The sequence below is a fragment of the Crocodylus siamensis genome, chromosome 3 (genome assembly GCF_052110815.1).
Source record: "Crocodylus siamensis isolate JL-2025a chromosome 3, ASM5211081v1, whole genome shotgun sequence".
NCBI lineage: Eukaryota > Metazoa > Chordata > Crocodylia > Crocodylidae > Crocodylus > Crocodylus siamensis.
In genome coordinates this window covers 72,876,957-72,890,044 of record NC_143397.1, presented here as the reverse complement: position 1 = coordinate 72,890,044, position 13,088 = coordinate 72,876,957, and the positions used below count along the sequence as shown (strand labels likewise).

Here is a 13,088-nt window from a genome sequence, read left to right as displayed (position 1 = left end):
AACCGCACCTTGTCGTGCATCCAAGATGCATCTCAAGTAGAGCCAGGGAGGTGATCCTCCCCCTCTATGCAACGTTGGTCAGGTCACAGCTGGAGTACTGTGTCCAGTTCTGTGCGCCCCATTTCAGGAGGGATGTGGACAACATTGAAAGGGTCCAGAGGAGGGCCACATGCATGATCCGGGAACTACAGGGCAGACCCTACATTGGAAGACTGTGGGACCTAAACCTGTTCAGCCTTCACAAGAGAAGGCTGAGGGGGGACCTGGTGACTGTCTATAAACTCACTAGGGGGACCAGAAGGGTTTAGGGGAGACACTGTTTCCCCTAGCGCCCCCTGGCATGACAAGGAACAACGGACACAAATTATTAGAGAGTAGGTTTAGATTAGACATCTGCAAGAACTACTTCACAGTTAGGGCGGCTAGGAGCTGGAACCAACTTCCTACGGAAGTGGTGCTGGCTCCTACCCTGAGGATCTTTAAGAAGAGGCTTGATGACTACCTGGCTGGACTCATTTGAGTCCAGTCTTTTTCTCCCGCCCAGGCAGGGGGTCAGGCTCGAAGAGTTACAAGGTCCCTTCCAACCCTACTTCTATGACTCTATGACCTACCCGCAACAAACCTGTGCTGGCTATCCCTCAAGATGTTGGTGTTGGCCAGTCCATTAAGGATGGCCTCTTTAATAAACTTTTCTAAGGCCTTCCCCAGGATAGAGGTCAGGCTGATGGGCCTATAGTTTGCTGGATCTACTTTCCTCCCTTGATTGAAGGTAGGCACCATATTGGCCTTCTTATAGTCTTCAGGCACTACACCAGAGTGCCAGATGTTCTCAAAGATCCATGCCAGAGGCTGGGCTATGATGCTCGCCAGTAACTTGAGTACCCTGGGGTGTAGATTGTCAGGGCCAGCTGACTTGAAAGTATCCAGCCTCTCAAGGTGTTCCTTCATGAGGTCAGCATTGATGGAGGGCAGGGGATCTCCCTCACCCAGACATTCCTGCCCCATAGTGGGCATAGGCATCCCATGGGACAGATGAAAGACCATTGCAAAGTATGCATTTAATAGGTTGGCTTTTTCCTGGGTGTCAGTTGTCCCATCTGGTTCAGCAGGGGTCCAATGTTGCCTTTGCGTTTCCTCTGGCTCCCTACATATCTGAAAAAGGACTTTTTATTGTCCTTGATGCTTGAAGCTAGTTGGAGTTCAGTTGCAGCCTTGACTTTCCTGGTTTGCTTCCTGCAGGACCGGATCAGTGCAGAATATTCCTCCTTGGAGGTGAAACCCATCCTCCATCCTTTGTAGGCCTCAGGAGGTCTGCTATATCCCTGGAGAGCCAGGGGGGCTGCTGTGCCCTCTTGCTACCTTTCCTCTGAAATGGAATAGAATTAGCTTGTGCATTGAGGATCGCTCCCTTGAGGAGCAACCGCTGTTCCTGAACTCCCCTCGTCCTTGGGTCATGGTCCCTTAGGGCCTCACTGACAAGCCTCCTGAGCTTGTCAAAGTCGGCTTTCCTGAAGTCAAGGACTTCAGTGTTTCGGATGGACTTGCCAGCTTTATGGCAGATGGTGAAGGTAATCAGCTCATGGTCACTGTCACCCAGCTTCCCGTCGATCACTAGGTTGCCGATTAGGCCATCCCCAGTATCCAGTACCAGGTCGAGCAGCACTTTACCTCTCGTTGGCTCGTAGACTTCTTGAGTCAGGTAGAGGTCATCCACACACAATAGGAAGATTTGCGACCACTCAGATTTTTCTGAGTGATCCTCCCACGAGATGTCTGGGTAGTTGAAGTCACCCGTGACAGCTATGTTCCTAGAGCATGTGGCCTCAGCCAGTTCCTGGGTGAACTCCTGGTCAAGCTCTTGACTTTGGTTGGGAGGTCTGTAGTAGACTCCCACCGTTGTGTACCCTGTGCTGTGTTCCCCATGGATTTTAACCCAGAGGGTCTCCAGTCATCCACCTTCGTCACCAACATCAGCTTGCAGGGACACATAGCTTTACTTAACATAGAGAGCTACGCCCCTGTCCCTTTTATTTACTCAATCTCTCCTATACAATTTATAGCCATCTGTCCCCATGGTCCAGTCATGGGTGGAGTCCCACCAGGTCTCCGTTACCCCTATGACGCCGTAATTATTTGTGTTAAGCAGGAGGACGAGTTCTTCCTGCTTATTCCCCAAGCTCCTGGCATTTGTGTATAGGCAGGCAAGTGTCCCTTTGGGGGCTCTTGCCTTGCCCACAGATTGTACCAGGGCTGGGGCAGGGGTGGGCTCCCTTAAGTGCCTTGGCCTGCTGGCTTTGCAAGGGTTGCTCCGCAGGCCAGCAGTGGTGGTAGTCCCCCCATCTCCCAGCGAGCTTAGTTTAAAACCCGGTGGAGCAGGTCAGCCAGTCTGGCTGAGAAGAGCCTCCTCCCCAGCGGAGAGAGGTGGAGGCCATCTCTTCCCAGCAGCTCGCTGCCTCTCTCACCAAAGAGCAGGCTGTGGTCATGGAAGCCATAAATGGTACTGTTATTATCTGTTGCTTCTCTTTATCTTTTATTTGCTACATGTAATTGGCTCTATGACTACATCTATGTACCAGTTATTTTGGAATAATACAAAAAATAAATAAAAATCTAAAATTGATGAAGAGTTTGATGAATAGTTACAGCAACAACTCTGCAATGATGTATTAAAATCAGTTCTAATTCATCATAATTACAAAGCAAGGGTATTTTTAAAATTCAAATTAAAACAAAATTATGAAATGAAGAATAGATATATTAGTGAAAATATGCAAATTTAGCATGAGCATTTTTTAACTTTGGTTTATAGTTAAGTAAATATATGAGTCACTTCATATGGAATATATATCTAAGTATATAAATCTTAGATCAGGCTTAAGTGAAGGGAAAGTTAAATGCACATATATTTTAAAATCAAGTTTTAAAACACAAGCACTACATTCTTTAGTTTAAGCTGCTGATTTAATATCTGTTACAATGACAATTTTTCCTGGTTTATTAAAAGAGCAAGCTAACAATGAAAAGCAGGAAGTACACCCTTATTCATTTGGGAATACAGTGGAACTTTTATGAGGTTATAGCAGATCTCCAAGCTTGAACAAGGTGACAAATGGTAGAAAAGAACCTTATGCAGGAATAAGCAACTACTAGTTTGTTGTTTTAATAAATTACACTTAGCTTGTAAATTTTTTAATCTATTAAATAAAACCATATTAAATGGTCCTTTGGGCAATGCAAAGACTCAATCTCCAGCTACCAAACAGAAAAGCCTTCCCTTATACAGATTTTTTTTTCAAAATAAAACAGGCAGCCTGATATGTAAGATAGGAAACAGAAGAAGACAAGAAAATCCTTGAGTCTCACATCTATGCATAATTTTGCAGTTAGCTGTCATTTTTAAGTCTACTTCTTTGCCTTTAGGCAGATTTGTCACCAAAAGGCACTTAGTATTTCTAAATCCAGACTTATCTATAACTCCCCAATGTAAATTAAGCAAACACCCTATCAAATATTAAGAACAAAATTAAGTTTCCAATACTTTATCTTTCTTCTTCCAATTCTCCTTACTTCTCTAATATGTATAGCTTTGCACAACTATAAGGATGTGCTTTAAAATGGGGTTGTTTATCAAAGAAAACCTAGAGCTTTTTTGCTTGCATGTTCCAAGATATCAGGCTCTTTCAGACATAAAAGACTTTGGGACAATTTACCAAGCAACAAGTTTCCACAAGTCACATGGCTATTATTAACTACGGTTTCAATTAATAGGCTCAAAGGGCCAATAATATTCACACTGTATTAGCAAATGCCGGTAGTTTGGCATTTACCAGGTGACTGATGACAAGGTTTCAAGTACCCCTTTCATATTCAGACAACAGAGCATTCTGAAAATTGCCTCAAACATAGGCCACAGAACCACAAGACACACAAAGCATTTTGTTCATTCTCTTTTTTAATGTTAATTGAATGTGCACTCTGGAGGATTATAAGAGGCAATGAAATTAACACATTAACAAATATTAGTTCATTGGTCGGTTGGATAATTTAAATAGGAGATATTCAGCAAGGTGAATGGTGACATTAACTTCTTATCATGAGCTGCAGTTCATGAAGTAAGTAAGTAATTGTACGTTTAAATACCATGTTGGGTGTAGAAGTAAACAGTGGATTTGATGGGGTCAGGAATTCTTTGTCTTATTTAAAATATCTGAAAGATTCTTGAAGCTTGATATTACAAGCAATTGTAAGCAATTATTTCATTTCTACCTAAAGCCCAAAACAATATTTATCTTCTAACCTGTGTATACTAGTACAATAAAAATTGGAATAGTACAAAAATCAAAACAGGTGTATTATACTACATGAACTAAAAAAACTAATAGATATCTCAATGTAAATATAAATGGAAAATTATCACTTTATTGGAGTTATTCTGAGCTAGGTCCCCTTTTTCTTTGGCCTCAGATCTTAACAACAATCTGTAATAAAACATTAAAAGCTGGAAATACCTCACATGACTCAAAGACTGATGTCACAGTAAATAACAACAAACATAGGTCACTTAAAGGAAGTGACTAGTTTGCTTCATAAGGTAGGCTCATTAGAATAATATTGTCTTAATACAGCCAAATGGTAGACTCAAGGAATATAGGTTATAAGATAGGATACTACATCCTACACTGAACTGAAATAACTTAGGGGAAGTGGTATATGATTATTTCAGCTCTAATGGCAATACTGCAGCTTACGGCCTGAATGTGACCACTGAATACACATTCAGAAGAATATCAGATAGGAGCAGGAAGGTAATACATCTTACATGTCATTAGTGAGGCCACTAACAGATTACTTTGTCCAATTCTGGTGAGCACACTTCCAAAAGCAAGTTGAAAAATGGCAAAGAGTTCTCCAAAAGATCTACAAGAATTAATAAATGTTAGGAAACGGACTAAAGAAGTTCAGTCTCCATTGTTTATTTAAAAGAAGTGGTGACTTGATGATAGTCAACCAGCACTTACATAGGAAAGAGATATCTATTAGCTTTTTACTCTAGTAAAAAAAAGGGTGTAGTGAGATTTAATGGCTGACAGCCAAAATGACACAAGTTAAAATGAAAAATGGGGCCTAACTTAGAACATGAAAAAATTACCCATCAGAGCAATTTACTGTGGCATACAGTTGGTTCTCCATCACTTCGTAAAAATATTAAGCCGTTGCTCAGATAGAAGTCATAAGTGTGATGTAGAAAGTATGGAAGTCATGACCTTTCCACTCACTATTCACTGCTCACCCTGCAACACTGTGCTGAAACAAAGCTCTGTTCTAAATGTTTTCTGAACAAGTAGTGTGGGCATCCTTAGCCTGCAGCACTGTGGGTGGGCTAACTGGCTTTGCTGCTCAGCAGGGCTAATCAGTCCAAGGACATGTGAATGCAACTACAAAGTTTCTGGTTTAGAAGACAGTGTGGATGGAGAAATTTGGCATGTTTCAGAACAATGCTACTTAGCACAATAAATGTACAGTACAGACATAGTCCGGTTATCAAGAAGATCAGTTGTGGTCCAAAAAAAATCACATATAAGTAAGTAGTAGAATATTTGACAGGTGAATAAGTGAGAGAAAATTCTGAATGAAATGTGCAGCTGGTATACTATAGTATTTAAGAATGATCTAACAGAGCTATGTGAAGTCAAGCAACCTTTCTGACATATACTGAACATTATTGGTAACCACAAGAGGCCAAACTTCATGTGCTATGCTAAAAAAATCTGACTGATTTAAAGTTTATTAGATGTTTTTAATAAAAATGTGAGGTTCCTTTTCTTTGGGTTCTAACCTTTTAAGATGCACTCTTTTCATGAATTCAAACTTCTCTGCACCTCTGAAAACTGCAGCCATTAAAAAAATTGTAGCTGAGATTCTCCCAGATCTCTCTTAATAGCAGTAGCAGAGGTCTTAAAAACACAGAGAATTCATAATAATACTGATAACTAGCTACACTGCAGTTTGGGGAGAAAAAACTCTCTGAAAATGAAATTAAATAGTGTTTTCCCCCCACACTGCACAACCCTGCATGAGCTTAGTTTTATAAAGTTAAATTTCAGTGGAAGAATTTCACCAAACTTAGCCGTAAGAGTTTTATGACTATTAAATGTATCACCCTGCCCCTTAGAAAAGCCATAAAACAGGTCTTTGTTGAATGACCCTGCCATTTTAGCTTCTGTGCAGTCATATGCCTTCCTGGGCACAAGGAATTGTATGTGCTACTGGTAGGGCTGTGCGAAGCTTCGGGTGCCGATTCGATTTGGAGGAAATTCGGCCAATTCAGCAGCTGAGCCTCTGAATCTGAATCAAATCAGGTCAATAAAATGGTCCAAATTTATCTGAAGCTCTTTGAATTGATTTGGAAAATATTCAGAGAGCTTCAGAGATTCAGGCAGTCCCTGCTTGCCACCACAGGGACCTGGACCTGGACTCCATGCTAGCAAGTAGAGGGCGGCAGGCGGGGCCTGGAAGAGGGGGGAGGGGACCATGGGGGGACCTCTGCCAGGCTCCATCTCTTGCCTGCTCCCCCAGCCCCCACAAGTGCCCCCCAACCCGGCCCCAAGCTCCCGGCTCTTTAAAAAAAAAAAAAAAAACATAAAAAGCCTGCACTCACCAGATGCTGCAATGGCCTCAGGGCTTTTGGGGGCTCATAGCAGAGCCCCCCATGCACTGTGGGGAAGTGGATCACCCCCCTGCCTGGGAGCAGCCAGTGTGTGTATGGATTTTTTTTTTTTTTTTTTTAAAGACTTGGGAGCTGGGCTGGGGAGGGCAGCTATGTGGGGGGCTGGGGTCAGGGGGTTCGTGGCAGAGCCCCCTATGCAGCATGGGGCAGTGGGGGGTAGCAGGGATCGCCACCCCCACCTGGCAGCAGCCAATGAGTGGATTTTTTTGTTTTTGTTTAAAGAGATGGGAGCTGAGACTGAGAGAGTAGGCAGGGGTTGGGGGCTCGTGACACAGCCCCCGACACAGCGTGGGGCAGTGGGGGACAGTGGGGATCGCGCCACTCTCCCCACCCCAACCTGGCAGCAGCCAGTGAGTACAGGCTTCTTTTTTTATTTAAGAGCTGAGAAGCTGGGTCCGGGCAGGGCAGCTATTGACAGGGTCGGGAGAGTGGGTGGGAGATGGGGCCTGTCCGATTTGGAGATTAGGCTGATTCAGTGGTGGCCAAATCTCTGAATCAGATTCAGCCAAATCAATTTGGAACAGTGACTCGAATCACCAAATCAAATTGCTGTCCCCTGAATCGGCCGAATTTGAAGCAGATACTAGCCATTTTGACAGTCCTAGCTAGCAGCCCCCCTGGAGCAAGTTATTCTCAAAAGCAGGAGAGAGAAACCAAAATCACAGTTCTGCTTCTCCCACACCAGACAGCAACAACGAGCTCAACAGAGCACAGTTCTAAGGGATTGCACAGCAGGTATATCATCTTTCCATGTTAGAGAAGACAGGAACACCCAATTAATATTAATCCTAGCTCTGGTACAAAGTCACCTCAGTGAATTTAGGCAAGTCACTGGAGCATACTTTCATTATCTATAATATTAGAACAATAACTGCATACCTACCATACACTGCACTACAGTAAAGGCTCATTAAAGTTTAGAAAGTCCAACTACTATATGTACCAATTACCACTTTGTCACTTTTTATCAAAAATACAATTTCTCCTATCAGTATTCATAATACTGATTCAGCTCTGTACAAATTCCATCAAATATATACTGAAGCTAAATTACTGTAAATATCAAAGGAACTAGATTTTGATGGAGTAAAAAAAATTAAGTGTGAGAAGCAAAATATGTATATTTCTTTCAAACATATGATGACATTAAAATTAGCTCACTAGTAAAATGATGGCTCAGTATTTTATTGTTAATTCTTTGCTGTATGAAAACTCACAGAGCTGACTGACCTAGGAAGAGCAAAGCATTCTAAGGGTCCTTCTGTTCTGTTCTCAAGCTATAGCAAGCAAGGAGGGATATTTTTTAATGATCTGCTACATGAAAGAGTTTAATAAGCTAAAACATGTTTCTACATATAGAATATTGTAATAGTAGTTGATGTTCATCTGTTCAAACAATATTATTTTTCTCAGTAAAGCAGGTCTAATATCCAGGGTTGTTTGTAAGTTATGACAAGGGAGTCTGTTCTGTGTTTGTAAAACAGAATGAGACTCTTTGAACTAGCAAAACACACAAATGTAGCCACACATGGGGTTAGCAATACCATAAACCCTGACAATGTGCAGAGGGAGTCTGGATTAGCAAAACATTCCCACAGTCAAAAAACCACACTGGTATGATTTATTAAAAGCTGAAACAGCCCTGAGATAGGAGGTAGCATATTCCAGAGAATAATGCCACTGGAATAAAAGCCAAGAAATTTGGGCTCTAATTCTTGGCTTTGGCACTGACCTATTATATGTCCTCAAAAAATTACTTTTTTGCTCTGTGACTTAATTTTCTCAACATGGATAATGATATTTACCTTTGTAAAGCATGTAGAAACTAAGAGGTAAATATTTGTAAAACCAAAGGAAAACTATTAATAATAAATCAGAAAATCAGGACTTAAACATGGTTATCTCAATAACTTAAAGCATTGCACTGTCTAAAAATAAAACAGGGTCTTTTCACCCATCCATGAAATGCAGCAGTTCTCAATGGGGAAGGTAGTTAGGCCTAAATCTTACTCTGCCATTAGCCATATGGGGTGCATATACACTAGCCCTGTGCTAAGTAACTAGTATTCACTTCAGATTCAGCTATTCAGGGGACAGCGATTCGATTCGGTGATTCGAATCACTGTCCCAAATTGAATCGGCTGAATCTGATTCAGAGATTCAGCTGCTGCTGAATTGGCCGAATCTCTGAATTGGACAGGCCCCATCCTCCGCCTACTCTCCCAGCCCTATCAACAGCTGCCCCCCCAGCTCCAGCTCCCCACTCATTAAAAAGAAAAGAAAAGAAAAGCCCCAAACTCACGGCAGGGGGAATGATCTCCACTGCCCCCCAACTGCCCCGCTCTGGGTGGGTGACTCTGCCATGAGCCCCCAGAAGGCCCAACAGTTGCTGCAGCATCCGGTGACTGTGGAGCTTTTTTCTTGCCTTTTTTTTTTTTTTTTTAAGAACTGGGAGCTGGGGCCAGGTGGGGCAGACATGGGGGGGCTAGGAGAACAGGCAGGGGATTAGGGCTCATGGCATAGCCCTCCATGCAGCATGGGACAGTGAGGGGCATTGGGGATTGCCCCCCCCCCCCCACCTGGCAGCACCCAGTGAATGTTTTTGGGTTTTTTTCTTTTTAAGAGCCATAAACTGGGGCTGGGCAGGACAGCCATGGGGGGGTGGAGCCTATGGGGGGTTCCCCCATGGTCCCCTGCCCCCATCTCCAGCTCCCCCTCCCCCACCCTCTACTTACCAGCATGAAGTCCAAGTCAAGCTCCCTGCGGCAGTGAGTAGGGACTGCCAGCACCTCCAAAGCCCTCTGAATCTTTTCCAAATTGATTCAGAGAGCTTCAAATTTATTCAGACATTTTTACTGGTTTCCTGATCTGAATCAGATTTAGAGATTTGGCCACCGAATTGGGTCAAATCTCCTCCGAAATTAGTACATGTTTACACACCCCTCAGTGCCCCTAGGTGCCCAAGACCCTTTCACTTTCTGCCCAAACTGTTTAGATTTTCAAAAGGCCTTTGATGAGGTCCCTCATAAGACGCTACTAAAAGAACTTAGTAGTCACAAGTTGAAAGGCCTCCATCCCATTTAACCAAACAATCTCTGTTTGTTAACTCCTCCTCTTGGCTGCACAACTCTCTCTCACTTTGCGAGCCTCAAAAGGAAGACTAGAAATTGAATTGGATAATACCTAATTTACAACCTGGTAGTTAAAGCACTGTGCTGCAGTTGTGTGGCTGGGTAACTGGGTAAGGTGATGGGATATTGGGATTCTGTCTTTTGTGTTAACTCCTTCTCCTTTATCCACTACCTTAATTAAATAGTCAAAGGGCACACCTACTCAAGATGCTACAGTACAGTAGCAACAAGCTACTGCACAGCAGGTCGTTACTATTGCACAGCAGCATCGCCAGACACTAACTGTGCAGTGATGCCACTGCACTGTAGTAATTAACTACTGCGCAGTATCTTGTTGGTACTGTGCAGTAGAATCGGGGGAAAAAACGTGGGGTGACGGTACTGTACAGTAACGCCAGAAGGAAGTACTAAATGATGGCACAGTAACAAAGGTGCCATAGGGACACATGTAAATGTGGCCACTCACTACAAACATAAGCTCCTTTAGAGATCTCAACTATTTACTGTCTGGATCTAATGCGCACTGCTTTTTTAATTACCAAATTGCTTCATTTCCTCTTTTTCTAACACCTCAAATCTATGATAGTACTTTTTATAAATTATCATAAAAAAAGCAGGAGTAAGGGCTGAGTGTAGACTCATTGCTACAACTAACATCAACTCACTGTCACTTCATAAAGTATTTGAACTACTCTAGCTTTACAGTACTGCCAGCAAGTCAGTATACCAATCTTTTTTGTGTTTTTAATAACAAGAATTATTATATATTTTACCTTGTGATCAGTATAGCTGCATCTACTGATGACAAGTCTTCTCCCCAGCTTGTTGACATTTCTAGATGTATATCGTTCTTCTTGCCAAACTCTTCATGTTGCCATTTACAGAAACTCTCCAGCATTTTTTCCCCATGATGACCAATATACATATCTGCCTGAAAATTGAAATGCATGCCATATTATCACACATCATGGTTTGTATGCATGTATAGTTCTCTAATCTTAATATGTCAGGGTATATTAAGAGTTTAAATAATCATAAAGCTGAGAACAATTTTGACCCAAAGATCAAAACTTCCTTAAAATGCCTTGTCCAGCTATCCTAATGGTTTATACGAAATTATAACAGATTTCATTATTCATTATACATTTTGAACAGACATTTACCTATACATTATTTTTCTCTGAATCTTTGTTTTCCACTCTAATATACCAATAATAACAAAAAACAAAAATTCTTCTGAAATAGTTTTCCCGATTTAAGCACATACTTTGACTGATTTTATAAAAAATGTTCTGTTTTACAATAATTCTATATTCAGGGCACAACTGTTTTAGCTTCAGGAATGCAGACTATCCTTATTTGACTTAAGGGTGAAAATTCAGTTTCAAAGGACTCTGTCACCTAAGTTCTTTCATCCTGCATATGCCAATCTCCCACTGACATAAATGGGAGTTAACTGCACTTACAGAATGAAGAATATTTATGTCAAGACCCAGGTAAGAAAAATACAACCTCATTCCTTTAAATGCATATATTAGGAATCTCTCTCATTCTATTTTTTATTGTTTTGAATTTTAACTAAAATATGGAATGATGTCTTAGCCACTTTACAAAAATAACAATATGTCCACATAATATTGCTCTGAAATGCAATGAAAGAAGCATAGGCCACACCAAAGAACATCACCAACTATGCCAGCTGATTCATTTCTCTTCAACAAGAGAACAGGATTTAAAAGATAAGCTTACCAATGATGTCTGAAAATATAGCAACACTATAGTACTTAGGATATGGACATATATATGTATGGAGCTATTTCAACAAGAGGAACACTTCAGAAGAGCAGAAACTAATATGCTCTAATTGTTATGTGTGGACAAGCAGGGAATGACATAAGCGTAGCAAAACTGCTCTAATTTTAAAACTGCTCCATCCAGGGACAAAACCAGCCTTGGCTTTGCTTCATTCCCAACTCGTCCACATGTAACAACTGGAAAATTAAACAGATATTGCCCTTTTGAAACAACTTCAAATGTACACCTGTTATTACCATTAGTGCTTTGTTTATGGTACAATTGACACACACACACACACACACACACACACACACACACACATATGTACCAAAACACACATACACGCTAGGGCTGTGTGAAACTTCAACAGCCATTTCATTTTGGCACTGTTTTGACTCATTTTGAGGTCAAAACAAGAAAATCGAAATGAAACAAAAGCCATCGAAAAAGCCTTGAAACAAAACAAGGCTAGTCAAAATGTTTTGAAAGTTGAAACATTTCGACCATAGCACTGGGGATGGGAAGTCAGTCCAGCTGAGCTAACTTCCCATCCCCGGTGTAAGATCCAGCAGGGGGTGGGAAGGCATCCCAGCTGGGCTGCCACATTCCACCCCCTCAGTTGCTGAGGCACCAGTTCCTGAGCTGGGGGCTGGGGTACTTCCCTGCACGCTTTGCAGTGGAACCCAAAGCGGACCAGAAATACTTCTGGTCCACTTTCAGGTCTGCTGCGGAGTGTGCAAGGGACGCCCCCATGCTCCTGTGGGACATGCCATCCGCCCCACCATCTCAGTATTCACAAGCCATGCCAGGTACCTCAAGGTACATAGAAAGTTGTGTCTATGGCCGAGTTGTCAAATCTCTCTGAAGCGCTCTAGATGCTTCTGATTCAATTCAGAGAAATTAATGGGTCTCCTGATTCAATTCAGATTCAGAGATTCAGCCGCCAAATGAGGCCAAATCTCCTCTGAATCAAATCAGCAACTGAAGCTTCATACAGCCCTAATAAATACACAAAGAAAATAACTGACACAATTTGCCAGGGTGTACTAAGTGATTGGTTACTGCATGCCATGCTTTAGTGTGGAAGCAAACAACATAACTCTACTCTTTTATCCATTTTCAAATGTCCTTCTACATTTACTATGAGAAATGAAGTTACTTCTTACTGGAGTGTCGTGAAGCAGAACAAGCTTAGTCACCCGAAGATTCACTTGCACTCCAAGGCTCTTGTGTTGGAAAAGATTAAAAACCTAAAATGAAAAAAAAAAAAAGAAATGATTCCATTATGTAGAATATAGCTTTAAAAAAAGTCAAATCTCAGAATATAAGGGCACCTAATAATTCTGTAGTACTTTGATTTAAGTACCTGAATTTCCTACATAGCAGTACAACATAAAAGCTAATATATTACCTCTCTCTTTTTTGGACAGAGA

The 13,088-nt window shown here is 41.7% G+C and overlaps 1 protein-coding gene across 3 annotated transcripts in view; it reads right to left on the bottom strand.

Moving 5' to 3' along the window:
- ADAMTS19 (ADAM metallopeptidase with thrombospondin type 1 motif 19) overlaps positions 1 to 13,088 on the bottom strand; it is a 256,732-nt gene that overhangs the window by 182,801 nt on the left and 60,843 nt on the right. For all 3 annotated transcript variants that reach the window (XM_090038507.1, XM_090038506.1, XM_090038508.1), the window contains 2 exons: positions 12,822 to 12,905; positions 10,632 to 10,789 (listed from right to left, as the gene is read on the bottom strand). In XM_090038507.1, the coding sequence (XP_089894633.1) occupies positions 10,632 to 10,789; positions 12,822 to 12,905 (242 nt within the window). The remainder of the gene's footprint in view (positions 1 to 10,631; positions 10,790 to 12,821; positions 12,906 to 13,088) is intronic.